Source organism: Bos indicus x Bos taurus, chromosome 2 (assembly GCF_003369695.1).
Source record: "Bos indicus x Bos taurus breed Angus x Brahman F1 hybrid chromosome 2, Bos_hybrid_MaternalHap_v2.0, whole genome shotgun sequence".
Taxonomy (NCBI): domain Eukaryota; kingdom Metazoa; phylum Chordata; class Mammalia; order Artiodactyla; family Bovidae; genus Bos; species Bos indicus x Bos taurus.
The window spans coordinates 59,023,517-59,044,211 of record NC_040077.1 but is presented as its reverse complement, the minus strand read 5'-3'; the positions used below and the strand labels follow the sequence as shown (position 1 = coordinate 59,044,211).

The 20,695-nt window shown below is 38.5% G+C and overlaps 1 protein-coding gene across 1 annotated transcript in view; it reads left to right on the top strand.

Annotated features, from left to right (window-relative positions):
• The window catches only part of HNMT (histamine N-methyltransferase), a 92,720-nt gene extending 72,600 nt beyond the window's left edge, over nt 1-20,120 (top strand). Inside the window, exons 4-7 of the mRNA XM_027561727.1 lie at nt 4,786-4,893; nt 6,322-6,452; nt 11,529-11,622; nt 18,766-20,120. Of these exons, the coding sequence (XP_027417528.1) occupies nt 4,786-4,893; nt 6,322-6,452; nt 11,529-11,622; nt 18,766-19,121 (689 nt within the window). The 3' untranslated portion in view covers nt 19,122-20,120. The remainder of the gene's footprint in view (nt 1-4,785; nt 4,894-6,321; nt 6,453-11,528; nt 11,623-18,765) is intronic.
• Nucleotides 20,121-20,695: the final 575 nt, after the last annotated feature.

Below are 20,695 nucleotides of genomic sequence, written 5' to 3'. Positions count from 1 at the left end.
ATAGGGTGCTTAATATCTAATATTGGAACACATTCATATTATTATGGCCCCTGCTCAGAAGGATTCAGTTGAGAAAGAACAAATGATCTTCTTCCTTTTTTTCCCCCATTGTTTGAATCTCTTACTGCTGGCTAATGGTACTTCCCTGATAGCTCAGTTGGTAAAATAATCAGCCTGCAATGTAGGAGACCCTAGTTTGATCCCTGTTGGGAAGATCTGCTGGAGAAGGGATAGGCTATCCACTCCAGTATTCTTGGGCTTCCGTTGTGGCTCAGCTGGTAAAAATCTGCCTCCAATGAGGGAGACCTGGGTTCAATTCCCAGGTTGGGAAGATCCCCTGGAGAAAGGAAAGGCTGCCCATTCCAGTATTCTGGCCTGGAGAATTCCAAGGACTGTATAGTCCATGGGGTCACAAAGAGTCAGACACAGCTGAGTGATTTTCACTTTCACTTTCATGGCACTATAGTCTGTTGACCCTTCATATGCCTTTCAGTGATTGATGATCAAAGTTGCTCAGTTGCTCAAACTAGCATTTGAGTCCTTGATACCCTTTAACAAACTCATTGGAATCAAGCCTTTGCTTGTTTTACTTAATTTTACAGTAAGATATTTTTTGTGATTATATCTTGCTTTCATATGGGCCATATTTTAAACACATCATGCCTATATTTGAAGAGGGACATATAATTGAAATCTCTGGCAGTGGAACTTAAGGAAGAATTAAAAGGTTTCAGATTGATCGGGCCAGCTTTGGAGAAAACTGTCGCATAGATTTCCTCATTCTCCACTTTAGTTTCCTTCCCCTACTTCCTCCCTACCCTCATCCCCACCCACTGCCATCGCCAGCACCTGGGACATTCATTATACCATTAGACAACTCTCTTTTCCTAGTCAGGCATCTTTTGTTCCTGATTTATCTTCCTCATCTCCTTCTTCCAGCCTGCTCAGTCTTATGACCTATGCTTTTTTTTCATCTGCCATATCTAACCTTGGAAAGGTTCTGTTAATGCCATTTATGCCAAAATGTTAAAGACCAGTGTCATTTTCATATGCTAGTCTTGCCAGCACATAAGTATTTTAGTGAAGGTCAACATCATAACTAAGAGAATAAAAGTGCAAAACTTAATTTGGAGGCATTAGTAATAGGGAAAGAAGAGAGATTTTTAAAGACAGGGACTCAATGATAACAATAAAAATAACGAACAGCTAACATTTATTAGGTGCCAACTCTCTTTTGCAGTGTGCTTTATGTGCATTGCCTCATTTAATCCTCACACCCAATAAATTATGTACTATCATTATTTCTGTTTTTCCGATGAGGAAAATACAGTTTGGAGAGAGAAAGCAAACAGCTGAAGGTCGTAATATCAAGTCAGTGGATCAGACAGAGGTGGAATTCAAGTCTATCCAATTTACCACAGTCTCTCTCACATCGTCACCTATAGGCTAAAGTTTCATCAGGGCAGGTGTTTATTTGCTCCTCTTATCATTTGCCTAGTTTAGTGCCTGGCACACAGTAAAATAATCAATGAATCACTGGTACATGAGTGAATGAATAAATACCTATTTTGCCATAACCTCCTTTCCATTTACTTGTCTGGAATCACCTCTTTCTTGGAGGCCCTGCCTTACCTACACATTCTAAAACCCTAAATTGCCAGCAGTCCTGTATATACAATTCCACTTCCTGTCCTCTGCCTGTAATTCCCATTTCCCCAAAAGTCCCCAGGCTAACTGTGTTACTTACCCTGTAACACAGAGCTCAAGAGTGGTCTGCCATGCAGCTTTCCATCTCTCTGGCCTCTTGTCTTATCCTCTCCATCACCATTTCCTTCCTTCTTCCCTCCATGGCCCAAACCAAGCCAGGGTTCTTTCCATGTCCGTCTCTTCTACGAGAACATGATGTTTTTGAGGACACATGTCTCATACAATTTTTTATCCTTCTTTTATACCTGATATATTTTATATGATTCTGATCTAGCCTAATTTATCAATTCTACAGCATATTTTTTCATATTTTAATATCACAGATTGGTATATATCTTCCAGTTGGTGAAATCTTACAATTATAATTGACAGAGTTGTTTTTACTTTATGACTTAGTGATATAAAAGAAGGGTTATTTTTATCCTATAATCAATAGCATCTTAGATTTTACTGTAATACAGTCAGTCAGTCAGTCCAGTCACTCAGTCGTGTCTGACTCTTTGGGACCCCATGAACCGCAGCTTGCCAGGCCTCCCTGTCCATCACTAGCTCCCAAGTTCACCCAAACCCATGTCCATTGATTTGGTGATGCCATCCAACCATCTCATCCTCTGTCATCCCTTCTTCTCCTGCCCTCAATCTTTCCCAGCATCAGGGTCTTTTCAAATGAGTCAGCTCTTTGCAACAGGTGGCCAAAGTATTGGAGTTTCAGCTTCAGCATCAGTCCTTCCAATGAACACCCAGGACTGATCTCCTTTAGGATGGACTGGTTGGATCTCCTTACAGTCCAAGGGACTCTCAAGAGTCTTCTCCAACACCACAGTTCAAAAGCATCAATTCTTTGGTGCTTAGCTTTCTTTATAGTCCAACTCTCACATCCATACATGACTAATGGAAAAACCATAGCCTTGACTAGATGGACATTTATTGACAAAGTAATGTCTCTGCATTTTAATATGCTGTCTAGGTTGGTCATAACTTTCCTTCCAAGGAGTAAGCGTCTTTTAATTTCATGCCTACAATCACCATCTGCAGTGATTTTGAAGCCCCCAAAAATAAAGTCTCTGACTGTTTCCATTATTTCCCCATCTATTTGCAATGAACTGATGGGACCAGATGCCATCATCTTAGTTTTCTGAATGTTGAATTTTAAGCCAACTTTTTCACTCTCCTCTTTCACCTTCATCAAGAGGCCCTTTAGTTCTTCTTTGCTTTCTGCCATAAGGGTGGTGTCATCTGCATATCTGAGGTTATTGATATTTCTCCCGGCAATCTTGATACCAGCTTGTGCTTCCTCCAGCCCAGCGTTTCTCATGATGTACTCTGCATATAAATTAAATTAGCAGGGTGACAATATACAGCCTTGATGTACTCCTTTTCCTATTTGGAACCAGTCTGTTGTTCCATGTCCAGTTCTAACTGTTGCTTCCTGACCTGCATATAGGTTTCTCAAGAGACAGATCAGGTGGTCTGGTATTCCCATCTCTTTCAGAATTTTCCACAGTTTACTGCAATCCACACAGTCAAAGGCTTTGGCATAGTCAATAAAGCAGAAATAGATGTTTTTCTGGAACTCTCTTGCTTTTTCCATGATCCAGCAGATGCTGGCAATTTGGTCTCTGATTCCTCTGCCTTTTCAAAAACCAGCTTGAGTATCTGGAAGTTCATGGTTCATCTATTGTTGAAGCCTGACTTGGAGAATTTTGAGCATTACTTTACTAGCGTGTGAGATGAGTGCAATTGTGTAGTACAATAAAAGGTATTAAATACAGTTTACCACTTCTGTTTCAATGACTACACTAAAGCCTTTGACTGTGTGGATCACAACAAACTGTGGAAAATTCTTAAGGATATGGGAATACCAGACCACCTGATCTGCTCTTGAGAAACCTATATGCAGGTCAGGAAGCAACAGTTAGAACTGGACATGGAACAATAGACTAGTTCCAAATAGGAAAAGGAGTACATCAAGGCTGTATATTGTCACCCTGCTTATTTAACTTATATGCAGAGTACATCATGTAAAATGCAGGACTGGATGAAGCACAAGCTGGAATCAAGATTGCGGGGAGAAATAACAATAACCTCAGATATGCACATAACACAACCCTAATGGCAGAAATGAAGAGGAACTAAAGAGCCTCTTGATGAAAATGAAAGAGGAGAGTGAAAAAGCTGGCTTAAAACGCGACATTCAAAAGACTAAGATCATGACATCTGGTCCCATCACTTCATGGCAAATAGATGGAGAAACAATGAAACAGTGTCAGACTTTATTTTTCTGGGCTCCAAAATCACTGCAGATGGTGACTGCAGTCATGAAATTAAGACACTTGCTCCTTGGAAGAAAAGCTATGACCAACCTAGACAGCATATTAAAAAACAGAGACATTACTTTGCCAGAAAACGTCTATATAGTTAAAGCTATTTTTTTTCCCTCCAGTAGTCATGTATGGATGTGAGAGTTGCACCATAAAGAAAGCTGAGTGCTGAAGAATTGATGCTTTTGAACTGTGGTGTTGGAGAAGGCTCTTGAGAGTCCTTTGGACTGCAAGGAGATCCAACCAGTCCATTCTGAAGGAAATCAGTCCTGAATATTCTTTGGAAGGACTGATGCTGAAGGTGAAACTCCAATACTTTGCCCTGACTCATTTGAAAAGACCCTGATGCTGGGAAAGATTGAAGGTGGGAGGAGAACGGGACAGCAGAGGATGAGATGGCTGGATGGCATCACTGACTCAATGGATATGAGTTTGATCAAGCTCCAGGAGATGGTGAAGGACAGGGAAGCCTGGTGTGCTGCCGACCATGGGTTCACCAAGAGTTGGACATGACTGAGTGACTGAACAACAACAACAACATGAATGAATGAAAGGCAATCATAACCCTCCTCAAATCACATTTTTAACCTAGTTGTTCTTCATCATAGACACCGTGTCAGGGCAACAGCTGAGTATTCTTCTTTATTTATGCTGGACTTTCCTAGAGATAGTAAAGTAGTTGAAATTGTTCTTTTCTATTCTATTCTATTCTTTTCTTTCTGGGCCAAGGTGAACTGTTCTATATGCTTTTCTTCAGGTGAAATTGATCTTCAAATTCTCTCCAAAGTGCAAGCTCAGTACCCAGGAGTTCATATCATCAATGAAGTTGTTGAACCAAGTGCTGAACAAATCACCAAGTACAAAGGTACTTGTAACCCACGATGTGTGTGTGTGCACATTCAGTTGCTTATGGTGCTGTATATCAAATCCTATTCTGAAAGGCTTGTCATCCCACATGCATCCCTTCAGTCACTAACAACATGGTGACTGTGGTACATTCTTTGTAAGCTTATTGAGAGAAGAACCTAATTACTTTTTTGGCAGGCATGACTTAAACACCTCAGAATATAAATAGTAACTAGAATACTGTCTCTCCATCCATCCCCTGGTCATCAACCATTATTTTTGATGTTTATTTTAGAGACAGTCATTAATTCATTCAGAGATATTTAAACAGAAACCTTACCCTAAAAGCTTATGTGTAATTGGTAACAGCAAGAATCAGCACACTTTTCTCTGAAAAGGGCCAAATAGTAAGTATTTTAGACTTAGGCCACCTATTCAGTCACTAAGTCGTGTCTGACTCTGTGATCCCATGGACTGCAGCACACCAGGCTCCTCTGTCCTCCACTGTCTCCCAGAGTTTGCTCAAATTTGTGTCCACTGAGTTGGTGATGCTATCTAACCATCTAATCCACATGATCCCTGTCACAACTAATTAGCTCTGCCACTGAACACCAAAGGCAGCCAGAGACAATCCATAAACTAATATGTGTGGTTATGTCACAATAAAATTTTACTTGTAAACATTCAATTTGAATTTTATATCATTTTTACCTATCATGAAGTATTATTCTTCTTTTAATTTTGTTCAACCATTTAACAGTTTAATGGCACAAAATATGAAGGACAGGAGCATGAAGTCGGGAAGAAGAGTAATGTATATTTTTAGCTTGCAGTCTATTTAAAAATAGGTAGTAAGACAGATATGGTCCATGCCACAGTTTACTGATTCCTGAGTTATAGAATCATATCACCTGTTTTATGTAAATTCTCCATTGATAAAATCCACCAGTTTTTTTCTCATTAACACTTGAGATAATGTGCCTATACACAGCTTTCTTGGTGACTCAGTGGTAAAGTATCCTCCTGCAGTGCAGGAGAAGCAGATTCAATCCCTGGGTCAGGAAGATCCCCTGGAGAAGGGAATGGCAACCTGCTCCAGTATTCTTGCCTGGGAAACCCCATGGACAGAGGAGCCTGGTGGGCTACAGTCCATGGTATCGCATAAGAGTTGGATGTGACTTAGCAACTAAACAACAACAATATTGCCTGTGTCTGATCAGAATTCTCATAATTATTTTTTATTGGCTCTTTAGTTATCTCTAATTTCATTTAATGCTAGAGGAAAAACTAGGATGAACTCTCTGGTCTTCTGGAGCTGCATAAAAAAGAAAAATGTGCTTTATATCTGTTGTGTATATAATATTGATTGCATTAAAATTCTAAATGGAAATGGGTTCCAAATTTGCAATTAAAATTGATGGTGAGCTACCTTTTCTCCATATTTTAGAGCTTGTAGCCAAGACATCAAACCTTGAGAACATAAAGTTTGCTTGGCATAAGGAGACATCATCTGAATATCAAAATAGAATGATGGAGAAAAAAGAACTTCAGAGGTGGGACTTTATTCATATGATTCAGGTAGGAAATATTTATTGTTATATACTCTCAGAAAAAAAAGATTCTTCAGAAATATTTCAGAGTGCTTAATATTCTAACTTCTAAAAGATAAATGAAAATCTGATTTCTGATTTTATAAGTGAACATTATCTGTCCAAACTCAGAATGGACCAACATCCCAGAGTTTTTCTGAATCCACTTGCTTTTGCCTTCTGTTCATGACCTGGCTATTGTGTATGCGACAAAGGGGCAGGCTGGATGATTCCTCAGGTCAACAAAGTTTTACTGACATCAGTCTTTCTGCCAGAATTTATTTCCGTGGTCCAGCACTAACAGTGTATTTCTTAGAAATACAATAGTGTATTTCTTGTAAAGGGAGTGACTCTTCAGCAGATGATATGGGGACATATTTCCAGAGGTCACTGATGTATCTGAATAGCATGTAGGTGTATAGGCTTTGGGTGTTGGCTACCATTAGAAGATGTACATGTTTTAGAAAAACCATGATGAACAAGATGCTTTTTGCTTTCTATAGTCTACAAATACAGTCATCCCAAAGGAATAAACATTTTTGTAGACATTTTAAAAATTGAAATATAACTGATGTACAATGCTGTGCCAATCTCTGCTGTATAGCAAAGTGACTCACTTATACACCTATAGACATTCTTATTTTTATATTCTTTTCCATTGTGGTTTATCACAGGATATTGAATATAGTTCTGTGCTATATGTTTGGACCTTGTTGATTATCAGTTCTAAATGTATTAATAATAGCCTGTATCTACCACCCCCAAACTCCCAGTCCATCCCTGTCCCTCCCCACCTCCCCCTTGGCAACCACAAGTCTGGTGTCTATGTCTATGAGTCTCTTTCTGTTTTGTAGCCAGGTTTATTTGTACCGTATTTTAGATTCCACATGTAAGTGATGTTATATGGTATTTGTCTTTCCCTTTCTGACCTACTTCAGTTAGTATGATAATTTCTAGGTCCATCCATGTTGCTGTAAATGGCATTCAGTTCAGTTTAGTCACTCAGTCGTGTCCGACTCTTTGAGACCCCATGAATCGCAGCACGCCAGGCCTCCCTGTCCATCACCAACTCCTGGAATTCACTCAGACTCACGTCCATCGAGTCAGTGATGCCATCCAGCCATCTCATCCTCTGTCGTCCCCTTCTCCTCCTGCCCACAATCCCTCCCAGCATCAGAGTCTTTTCCAATGAATCAACTCTTTGCATGAGGTGGCCAAAGTACTGGAGTTTCAGCTTTAGCATCAGTCCTTCCAAAGAAATCCCAGGGCTGATCTCCTTTAGGATGGACTGGTTGGATCTTCTTGCAGTCCAAGGGACTCTCAAGAGTCTTCTCCAACACCACAGTTCAAAAGCATCAATTCTCTGGTGCTCAGCCTTCTTCACAGTCCAACTCTCACATCCATACGTGACCACAGGAAAAACCATAGCCTTTGAGCAGCATTCCACAGTATATATGTACCACATCTTCTTTATCCATTTGTCTGTTGATAGACATTTACATTATTTCCATGTTTTAGCTGGTGTAAACAGTGCTACTGTGAATGTAGGGGTGCATGTATCTTTTTGAATTATGGCTTTGTCCAGGTATATTCCCAGGAATGGGACTGTTGGATCATATGGTAACTCTATCTTTAGTTTTCTAAGGAACCTACATATTTTTCATAGTGGTTGTATCAACAGTGTAGGGGGATCCCTTTTCTCCACACCCTCTCCATACTTGTTTTTTGCAGAATTTTTAATGATGGTCATTTTGACTAGTGTGAAGTGGTAACTCATTGTAGTTTTGATTTGCATTTCTCTAATAATTATTGATGCTGAGCATCTTTTCATGTACCTAATGGTCATCTGTATGTCTTCTTTGGAGAAATATCTGTTAAAATATTCTGCCCAGTTTTTGATTGGGTTGTGCTTTCTGTTTTTGAGTTGTATGAACTGTTTGTATATTTTAGAGGTTAAGCCAAAAGGAATAGGCTTCTAAAAATTACAGGAAGAAATTACTTCAGGGTTGGCATATCTAGGCAATTCTACATCTTTGCTTTCTTAGCAGACACAATCCTTTAACTATAAGGGAGTGCTTTTAACATTGCCCAGCAAACCTAAGACGTTTCTCTACTAGACTTACTTTTCTATCTTCTCATATAGTTGGCCCTTGCACAACACAGATTTGAATTATGTGGGTTCATTTGTATGCTAATTTTTTCTATTTAATTTTTTTTTTCTTTGACCACATCACAGGGCTTGTGAGAGCTTTGTTGCCCAACCAGGGATTGAACCCATGCTCCCTGTAATGGAAGCACTGAGTCCAAACCACTGGACCTTCCCTGGATTTTTTCAGCAGTAAATGCTGCATGACTGGATGTGGAACTCCAGAAACAGAGAAAATGCATATGTTATATGTGAATTTTTGACTACACAGAAAGTTGGTACCTAATCCCTGCCTTGTCCAAGGCTCAACTGTATAACTATTTCATACCTTCATCTCTCTCCTTACAACTCCTGTAATCCCTTCTTTGCCACTGGTTTCCAACTGATAACTTCCCTTCCTACTCTATAGTGAAAAGAGAAATGATCAGGTAGAAAATCATCTTTTACCCACCACATTTATAGAGATGCACCTGTACCCACCATTTCTTTCTTTCTTCTTATTACAAAAGCCTCCCAGGAATCCTCTTGTACTGTGGGTGGGAATGTAAACTGATATAGCCACTATGGAGAACAGTATCGCGGTTCCTCAAAACAACTAAAAATAGAACTATCATGCTGTGCTTAGTTGCCCAGTCACATCCGACTCTGCGACCCTGTAGACTGCAGCCAGCCAGGCTCCTCTGTCCATGGGGAGAATATTCCATGTATTCTCCCCACAACCCACTCCAGTGTTCTCCAGGCAAGAATACTGGGGTAGGTTGCCATGCCCTCCTGCAGGGGATCTTCCCAACCCAGGGACTGAACTCAGGTCTCCCACATTACAGGTGGATTCTTTACCATCTGAGCCACCAGGAAAGCCTGAGAATACTGGGATGGGTAGCTTATCCCTTCTCTAGAGGATCTTCTCAACCCAAGAATCAAACTGGGATTTCTTGCATTGCACGTGAATTCTTTACCAACTGAACTACCAGGGAAGCCCAGAACTACCATATGACTCAGCAATTGCACTACTGGGCATATACCCAGAGAAAAACATAATTCAGAAAAATACATGCACCCCAGCGTTCATAGCAGCACCATAGAGACAGAGGTGTTGAGAACAAATATATGAACACCAAGGGGAAAAGGGGTGGGTGGGATGAATTGGGAGATTGGGATTGACACATGTACACTACTGATACTATGTATAAAAGCTAACTAATGAAACCTACTGTATAGCGCAGGGAACTCTACTTAATACGCTGTGGTGACCTGAATAGGAAGGAAATCTGAAAGGGAGGGCATATATGTATATGTATGTCTGATTGATTTTGCTGTACAGTAGAAACTAACACAACACTGTAAAGCAACTATACTCCAAAAAAAGTTAATTCAAAAAACAACAAAAGCCTCCCTTTATCAAAAGCCAATCTCTTCACATATGCACTGAATCCCATTCCTCACTTGCTATAAAATGTTGCAGCTTCAGAGATCATTCTCGTTTCTCTCCAAACCTCCACCTTTGTTCTTTCTTTCTTATCTCTGCTTCCTCTGCACTACTACTGTCTTCCTCTCTGTCTACTCTGCATTTTTGTTATGTCTCTGTCTCTCATTTTTCCTTACAGTCCTAACATTCTCATGGCATCTTTCAACTTAATATTCATAGTCAACTGCAGAGAATCTGTGTCTATTAGATCAATTTTCAGAGCATCTGCTATGATCGGCCTCCTCTTTTTGAGCTAGGTCATGTCAAGGATTATTAGTGATCTTGTGGACTAGCTGCATCTGGGTGCCTGTCTATGTGGTCCCTGTGGTGAACAGCATGGAGTGACATGATACTAAATATGGCCTCTGAGACCACACAGACCATGTGCAGGTCCCTTGTATTTCATTAATTCATGTGAGGGAGGCAGAGCTCAGGTTATTTTTGCTTTATGCAATAAATTCTATCATGTGTGTGTACATGCTCAGTCATGCTCAACTCTTTGTGATCCCATAGAGCCTGCCATGCTCCTCTGTCCATGGAATTTTCCAGGGAAAAATACTGGAGAGGGTTGTCATTTCCTACTCCAGGGTATCTTCCCAACCCAGGGACTGAACCCATGTCCCTTGCATCTCCTCCATTGGCAGGTGGATTCTTTACCACTGCACCACCTGGGAAGCCCATAAAAAATTGAATAAAATATTGAATTTTTGTCTAAAAGAGTAGAAGATGAGACATAAAAAATAAGTGTCTATGTGGGGTAGATTCCAGGGCTATAAGCCCTCAGGGGAAAATTTCCATTGCCCATGTATAATTCCAGGCTCTATCTGTGTTAGGTGGAAAGACCTTTCCCTGCAATTCACCAGAGATCATTCAGAGTTATTTAAAATGAGTGGACTGACACCTATCCCCTTGTGATGATGCTGCAACCTAAGGCTTTATCCAGTCCATTTTCCTAGAGAATCTGTCAACATCAAAGCTTGTCGCATTTTCTGTGATTTAAAAAAAAGCATTGGTGAGCATATGGTAAAGCTAGTGCAAAGGGCTTAATTTTGAAGCAACGTTCCATGAAATGGAATGTTTTTATGGTGCCAGCACCATTTTCTCCCAGAAGAACTACAATTCACAAAATATAGAGAAAGCACAGAATCAATGCCCCCATGTGGAGTAGAGACTGTCTGAAGCTATAAATGTTTGTGTTACTGAAGCCAGAAAGAGCAAATTTTAAACTATTTGATTCTTGTTGAGTAAATAACAGTTTCCCCTATCCCCAAATATTTTCTCTCATTATTATTCTATCTCTCCATATAACGTCTTTAACTTCTAAATTTCTTACGTGTTTTGTTGAGTAAAAACCCACTCAACTTGAAAATCAAATCTTCTAGTGAGTATCTAGTCTGAGCAACAAAGACATTGACATAGAAAAGTGCCTCAGTTCTCTTTTCCTTCATTTCTAGATGCTGTATTATGTTAAAGACATCCCAGCTACCCTGAAATTCTTCCATAGTCTCTTAGCTACCAATGCTAAGATTCTCATTATTATTGTGTCAGGTAAGTTATTTTCCTTCCACCTACATTTTAAAAAACCAATAGTTCATGTGTTTGAAGGCTGATGGTATATTTCATCTTCATTATGAAATTCTTGACCTGGCTTATGGTCATAGTCAATTAATTAACACAGTATTAGGAAAGTCCTTCAAACTTTCAATTTAGGACTTCCAGTGGAAATAAATATCTGTTTCTTCTTCCTCTTGAGAAAGTATATCTTTGTTGTCCATATATAAATTATTTTTTATATAACATAGAGCAAATACAACTGATAGGAATTCTTTAGAGGAGACTAAAAATAGAAAATATTTCTATGTACCTCCTTTTTGTCCCTTAAATGTCTCTTTCCCTTCTGTGATGTTTAAGTAAAGGTTGAAATATTTGTGACACTGTCATATTTGATTAATTTGCATTTCTAGAGTCACTGTCAATGTTGCTCATTATAGGTTTTCTCAAATAACTATCAAAAATAGCTAGTGATTCTCTTGTTTGGTTTTGTGTTGTTGTGTTATTTTCCAAAGACAGCATTTGATCATACTTTGTTTCCAGTGATACAATTATGACACAGAGAACCTAAATAAACAGATTAGCAAATAAAACACTGACACTGTTGAATTCATTAATTCACTCCTTCATTCAGCAGTCTTTATGGATTGTTCACACAGTGCTATTCCGGTTGACTCTAGATATACAGCAGCTTCTATCTTCCTAAATTTATATCAGACCCCATAATCAAAAACCACGTCATAAAATTCATTTATTCCTAAATATGAGGAATGGCTTTAAGGATTGCAAACACAGTTGTTGCCTATAATCCTAGCTTTGAATTTATGTGGGATTTTGGCAAATGAAAGTTCCTGTACACAACCTCTTCTGCAAGAACATTTGATATACTATTTTTATCTCAGGTTTGTTAAAAATACTCATTTATGTGAGAAAGTTCTAACTTCCCATTTAGGAGGGCTTATGTAAACTGGATTTTTCCCACTAACCTCTCTCCAAATGAGGACACTTGGATAAAGCACTTTGAACATTTAGGAATACAGAAGTGAATTTAGTTATCGACACTGAGTTGATAACTCAGTCTATTCTTGATAATCTGTATCAATAATACAGAAAGTGTTGCAGACAGAAATAACAGTTCATCCAGCAGTCATATATGTCTGATTTTAGAATATACTCCACATCAAATGAAGATCCACTTTATTTATATTTAGTTTATCCTTAAATATTTTCAGAAGTTATATATTTGAGTGTCAGAAGGCAGCTCTCTTGTGAATATATACCTACTAATAAGAAAAAACCAGCCTAAGGTTTACAAAGTAGCATGAGTAGTCTACAAGCAACTGAGAATTGACTTGGTGCTCTTATGGATACAGTATTTTGCTGGCTACATCATGAATACAGTTACTAGAAACGAAAACCATTTCAGTTCAGTTCAGTCTCTCAGTCCTGTCTGACTCTTTGAGACCCCATGGATCACAGCACACCAGGCCTCCCTGTCCATCACCAACTCCTGGACTTCACTCAGACTCACGTCCATCAAGTCAGTGATGCCATCCAGCCATCTCATCCTCTGTCGTCCCCTTCTCCTCCTGCCCCCAATCCCTCCCAGCATCAGAGTCTTTTCCAATGAGTCAGCTCTTCGCATGAGGTGGCCAAAGTACTGGAGTTTCAGCTTTAGCATCATTCCCTCCAAAGAAGTCCCAGGGCTGATCTCCTTCAGAATGGACTGGTTGGATCTCCTTGCAGTCCAAGGGACTCTCAAGAGTAATTCTTCGGCGCTCAGCCTTCTTCACAGTCCAACTCTCACATCCATACATGACCACAGGAAAAACCATAGCCTTGACTAGACCCTTTAGCTTTCATCAAAAAAGTATTCTGAGTCAAAAATTACTCACTCTGCATTTGATGGTAGAAATATTTTACTAACTTTTTCAGTATAGAGCTTACACTTCTTCATGACTGCACACAGTGTGGGAGGCAGGTGTCATAGAGAGGAAAACATTGTTAACAGATAATCCTTTTAGCTCAGTGCTTTTCCTAAGATACCAACTCTTCACTTTCCCCTTTCACCCCTTCTTACTCGTTACATAGAGCAGATTAACTCCCCTTTGCTCTTCCTCTCTGACCTAGATAAACCTGTTCACCTATAAACCTATCTTAACAATAATGTACTTCTCTGAGAAAAATTGTATCAGCCCCTTGGTGTAAGGAAGTAGCTGAAGTTTCCCTTTTTAAAAAGAGCAGTAATTGCCTTATTGCATTAAAAAAGCTGATACAAGTATATATGGGTCAGCTTTTAGAAAAATAAATTATGGTCAATTTCCAACAGTGAAAACAAATTTAGTCACAAGAAGATTTGTCTTATATCACTGTCAATTAACATGTATAGAATTGATCCACATTGTCATTAGTAACTTTTTCATTTCACAGTATCACTACAAATCCCTATGAGCCAGACCAGTCTGCTAACCTGTGGATAGTAGACAGGTGTGACGAAACTCTCCAGGTCATCTGAGATGCCTGATCAACTTCCTATCTCACTCCTATTTAATGAAACCCATTATCCTAAAATGCCTTCTCAGCCCAAACTATAATTCTTGAAACCCCATTCTCCATACTTGCCCAATGAAAACATGCCTTAAACTTGACTATTACCTTAAAACTTGGAAGACCTACACCAAAATGGTTCACACAAGGCTCTGTTTTTACTCAGGTTGTTGAGGTCACTTTGTAAATGGAATTTGGTCATTATTACCTAGAAGTGTCTCTGGCTTGGTGGTAAAGAATCTGCCTGCCAATGCAGGAGACCCAGGTTCAATATTGGGTTGAGGAGATCCCTTGGAAAAGGAAATGACAACCCACTCCAGTATTCTTGCCAGGGAAATCCTATGGACAAGAGGAGCCTGAGGGCTACAGTTCATGGGGTGGCAAGAGAGTCAGACACGGCTTGGTGACTAAACAACAACAGCCTAGAAGTGAAAAAGCTTGTTTGCATATTTCCTTCGTTTCAGCAATATTGTCATCCATAGCCTCATGGCAATATAGCAACTGAGTGCTCCTTGCAAACAGACTCAGAGAAGCCTAGCACTAGTTACTCAATTAAATTTCCACGAGTACTCAGCGAGCTAGTATCTCAGCAAGGCACATAGTGGTATGTCTGGATTAACATGTTGCTCTAAAGGTCATCTTAAATATGCTCCATAGCTAAGGTTTCTTCCTGTCTATCCCAGTTGACAGTGACCTATGACTGAACTGATGTGTTGTCTCTCTGAGTAAACTGAATTACTCAGTTATTCAAGTACCATATGGAAACCCATTTTTTGCAATTTATTCGATTGTAAGATAATGAAATATGGGATCTGCTTCTAGATTTAATTATGCAGGGCACCTAGCTTGGTTAAGGTGACAGGTGCATTCAGCATATTCAAAATATGGCTTGTAGTCTTGGTCTCAGGCTGTCTGAACAGGATAGCTATTGTGCAGATTTGGTTCATTCAGCTTTTATGGAGCTCCTCTAATCCATCATTAGGTAGACATAAATTTGAGCCAACTCTAGGAGATAGTGGAGGATAGAGGAGCCTGGCATGCTACAGTCCATGAGGTCACATAAGAGTTGTCCATGACTTAATGACTGAACAATAACAGTTCATCACTGCTAGGCTCTGAGGTTGCAAAGATGACTATTACTCCTCCTCTGCCTTTGATAGACTCCTAATCCAATGGAAGATTGAGAGGTGTAAACACTTTCAGTAGTGTGCTAATTTCCTATCAGAGGCAACTGGGGAGTTTTTAAGAAGAGTTCCTGGAGAGCAGGAGTTCTGTTCTCTAGTCCCAGATCTTTGCAAAACCCTTGGCACACAGAAGAACACACCCAGTGAATGTATTTGAATTGAAAAATGAAAGTGTTAGTAGCTAAGTAGTGTCTGACTCATTTGTGACTCCATGGACTGTAGCCCACCAGGCTCCTCTGTCCATGGGATATCCCAAGCAAGAATACTGGAGTGGGTAGCCATTCCCTTCTCCAGGGGATCTTCCCAACCCAGAGGTCGAAATGAATAATTATTATTTTTTCTTTACAATATCCTAACTATAACCGATTCTGAATGTCCATCCAAAAAAAAAGAGAGAGACCATGTTTTAGCTAAAATTTACTACATGATAGACATGGAATCAGGGAATATAGAGAGTGCTAGAGAATTGAAGATGGATTTAATAAAAAGGAATAAAAGGCTCAATGAAGAAGATACACATATTCACACACAAACAGTGCGTGCTGAAAGAGGCATACAAAAGGACAGAAGAGTAGGCAAGTGAAACTAATTAGGAACAGGAAGAGAAATTATATTCAGAATTAAATGACAGTGTTTTACTGGTCAGCCTATTTGAATATATGGTGCTTGAGGGAACAGAAGCTTTGCTCTGGTTCCAAAGAACCCACTGAAGAATTAGCCCATATGAGTAAACAGTCATTTATTTAGAACAGAAGTTTCTGATTATAGAGATTAAAGATCTGATTTGGGGATGAAAAGAAGAGAAATAAGAAGAGGTAGACTCTTAAACTGAGTATCCCACACTAAAATAAAGTCAGTGGCACGTTTTTCGGCAAATACAGTAGCCAGACATTAGCTGAGAGAGTTGCTATTAATAATTAAAATGCAACTTATCTGGTTAAGGGAGATCAGTGACGTTTTCTTTCCTGACCTCTCCTTATTTGACTAAGGAAGGAGGCAAATTGTAGTGTGTTATTTTTAATACAGTGTGTGGGGGGGAAGGACCTGGTTTATATCATGTTGAATACAAAAGTAACACCATATGTTGTGCCCACTGAGAGCCATTATGATAATTTATCAGTCAGAAAGTGTCTAATTGCTCAGCTTAGAAATGGCACTGAGTCACCAAACACTGACACCAACAAATGCTCTGCAATTAGTGTTTGGTTCTTTTCTCTCTGCCAAGTTTAAAAAATAATAATGATAATGCTAACAGAGCTCCTCCTCAACCACTGAAATATTTATTTTCTTATAAAGTCTTATTTGTAGGCAAATTCTTATTTGGGCAGACAATCACTGTCTTTGGAATGAAAAATTTTTTTAATACATACTCATGACCCTGATTTTTTTCATTGAACTGAGGTTTCTTATTTTTTAATTTTTCTGCTTCATTCCAATTCTACCTTCTCCTAAAGCTTACCCTGAAGTTATCACTCTCTTCTGGAATATTAGTGGAACATAAGACCACCCTTAATGCACGGTATTCACTGTATATTTAACAGCCCAGTATTACATGCTTATATTAGAAGGTCCATAAAATTCTCTTTTGTTTTAATTTTTATTATTATTATTATAGATTTTTGAATAGCAAGTTTGTTTTTTTCACAGTCTCAAGGCTACAACCAGTGGAAATATCAAATTAATTCCATTTAATGTTCATTTATTTTCTAAGTACATTTTACACATCTGCTATGTGCTTACCATTGTGCAATGATTTACTTCAATTATATTATTTAATATTCGCAGTTGCAACAAGTATAGTTATCTCTGTCTTATAGATAAGAAACCAGAGGTTCTGAAAGACTTAATAACAAACCTCATGTCATTCATGAAGAGTCAGAGGAACAATCCAGCCTCTGTCTCCCTCAGATTCTGTATCTCTTAGCTGCTACTCTGGACCAGATTTTCAATTAAATACATCATACACTGCTAATATACCCTCTAAAGCTGGGGACAAAATTTGTAAACTCAACTGAGGTGTTGCAGTCCAAGGCAGCATCTTGTAAGTGTACAGACCTGAGAGGCTATCTCATCTTTGGTTTGAGCAAACTATCATTGTATTTGCTGTGCTCTTTCTTCCATTTCAGTTTTTACTCAGACCCTCTCCTCTGAACCAGACTAACATAAACAATTGCCTTCCTCTTATCACAACCTGAATGGCCAAGAGATAGCTCAACTTTTATACTTCCAAAATAAGATGCCTGCTAACACATTGAAAAATGTTCCTCCCTCATTCTTCCCATTTCTAATGGCAGTTCTCTCTTTTCAGATGCTTGGGCCAAAATCACTGCGGTCATCATTGATTCTTTTCTTTCTTTCACTATCCAAATTGTTATTGCTAACAATATACAAGTCATTAGCAAATGGCATTGGCTCTAGGAGTGTAATATATAATGTGTGTGTGTGTGTGTGTGTGTGTGTGTGTGTATGAAGCAACCATTTCTCATTATTTCCAATCTTGCTGTTTCAACTTACCATCATCTATCACCCAGATTTTTGCAGTAGCTTTCTTACTGTTCTTCCTGCTTCTGTCCTTATGCCCTTGTTCTCATCTGTGTGGCCAGAGTGACCTTAAGAAAATGTAAATCAGGTCAAGTCACTCTAATGCTGTGTCATCTGATATGTAAGTCATAGTTGGCTATTGAAAGTGAAATGAATTAAAATGAAATAGCACTTAAAATTCATTTCCTTAGTCAGACTAGCCATAGTTCATGCATTCCAGAACCATAAAGTGGTTAGTGGCTACCATATTGGACAATGCAAATTTGGAACATGTCCAAGAGTCCATAACAATCTATTAGACAGCACTACAATGACTTCCTATCTTTTCCTATATGATTAAGCACCCAATCCACTCCTCACCATCACCCAACCTCATCTCTTTCCATTTTCCCCTTGGTTCTATTCCAATCTCACTAGCTCCCTGGCTAGTTCTTAATGTGCCAAGCATGTCCCTGCTTCAGGTCCTTTGCAGTTGCTCTTCTCTCTACCTGGAGTAACCTTCCCCCTGATAGATTACTACATATATATGTGCCTTGCTGTCATGTCTCTGCTCAAATGTTACATTATTAGAGAGAATGTCTGTGACCATCCTATATAAAGCAGCAATCCATCCAGCTCTCTGATCCCCCTTATCTCTTGCTTGGATTTGTTTTTCATTAGCACTTTGCACCATGTGATGTATAACTTATTTACTTAACTTTCCCACCAACCCCTTGCACTCCTTGAACTGAGCTACAAAAGTCTTTTTAGCTTTTTGAATGGACTTTTTAAATGGACTGCTCTATTCCAAGCATCTAATGTACTGCTTGCAGAGTAGGTAAGTGAAAAGAAGAATAACTGAAAGCATGAATGTTTTTCTGTTGCACAGGAGCCAGCAGCTGGCAAAAGCTATGGGAAAAGTATGGATCTCGCTTACCCCGGAATGACCTCTGCCAGTATGTCACATCGTCTGACCTCACTCAGATGCTGGATAAGTTGGGGATTAAGTACGAGTATTATGACCTTCTGTCCACCATGGACATATCTGACTGTTTTATTGATGGCAATGAAAATGGAGATCTGCTTTGGGATTTTTTGACAGAAACCTGCAATTTTAATACAACAGCACCACCCGATCTCAAAGCAGAAATTATGAAAGATCTGCAAAAGCCTGAATTCAGTATAAAGAAAGAGGGAAAGGTTCTTTTCAATAACAGTCTGAGTTTCATAGTGGTTGAGGCATAAATACACATCATGAGAATGTTAAAAAACTATAATTTGAACGATGTTGGTCATTCATTTGTGTGTTAAAATTATAAATATATCTCATAACGTATATCTTCTCTTCTACAGAAGATAGGATATATATATATATATATATATAGATAGATAGATAGATATCTATCTCTATATATAGAGATATAAATATATCTCTAACGTATATCTTCTACTTATCTTCTCTTATATGTAAAACCTAGAAAGTTTTAAGACATTCTTGGACTTTCATATAGAATCATATATGACACTGCTGGTCTTATCTCTCCTATAGGTAAAGAGAGGACATGGGCTACATACCAAGTAATCTGAAAAATGAGACAACTAGGTTTCAGGGGGCTTACTGACAATAAAATCGACTCCATTTATTAACTGTGATGGAATTTGCTAGAATACTAATAAAATATGTGCTATTCAACTGAAGCGACTTAGCAGCAGCAGCAGTAAAATATATGCCTACTGATACATTAGACATTAAGAAAGCATATGTTTATTGACTTTCCCCTTTTGTAGAGAAGTATTTGTCTCTATACATTTCTTTGCTATAGTTTCTATCCTTATCTTTAGTGATTACTAAAAGTAAAAGCACTTAGGATGTTACAAAACTAACGCTGTCATGTGCTGTCATTTCCTTCTATTTTGGTTTCTCTTTTAACTTTGTTTATGATGTTGTAGTGTTTTGTTTTTAGATATACGGAAGTTTTCTTAATTCATTCAAATTTAGTTGTTTTTTTTTAATTTCTGGATTTCTGAAAAATTTTAAAAGGCCTTCTAAATCCAAGGTCTTAAAATAGTAACATATTTTATCAAAATGATTGTATAATTTCACTGTATAAAAGTCTTTGATCTGTTTGAAGTTTACATAAAGAGTTGAGAACAAAGTGATTTTTCACAAAAATAAAACCATCTATATCAACACAGTTGACAAAAAACAACGCCACTTACTTAAAATAAATCTTTTATCATTTACTAAATTCCTAGAAAATATTTGAGTCTATTTCAATACTTCATAGTTCCTTCTATGACAAAGATCTCCTCTAAGAGCAAGAATCATCTTTAACAGTAAGATTTCAGAGAATTTTTGAAAAGTTTTTGATAACCTTTAGTTGGTTAATCCAGTGCTATTAGAATTTAACTTTGAAAGGATTCCTAAAGTAGCTGAATGTTACCAGCTCCCAGAGAAAATTAAAACCTTGGTAGTATGATGTGGTTTCATGGTATAAAATAGATTCTTTAATTTTATATGCAAATTTAGTCTAAAGATTAATTAATTATATTATTGAAGATCAGTAGTAGCCTAAATATTGCATGTAAACCTATTAGATATGGGCTCCATATCATGGCTCAGTGGTAAAGAATCTGCCTGCAATGTAGGAGACACTTGATCCTTGGGTCAGGAAGATTCCCTGCAGAAGGAAATGGCAACCCACATCAGTATTCTTGATGGGAGAATCCCATGGAAAGAAGAGCCTGGCAGGCTATAGTCCATGGGATTGCAAAAGATTTGGATACAACTTAGTGACTGAACAGCAACAACTAATTTA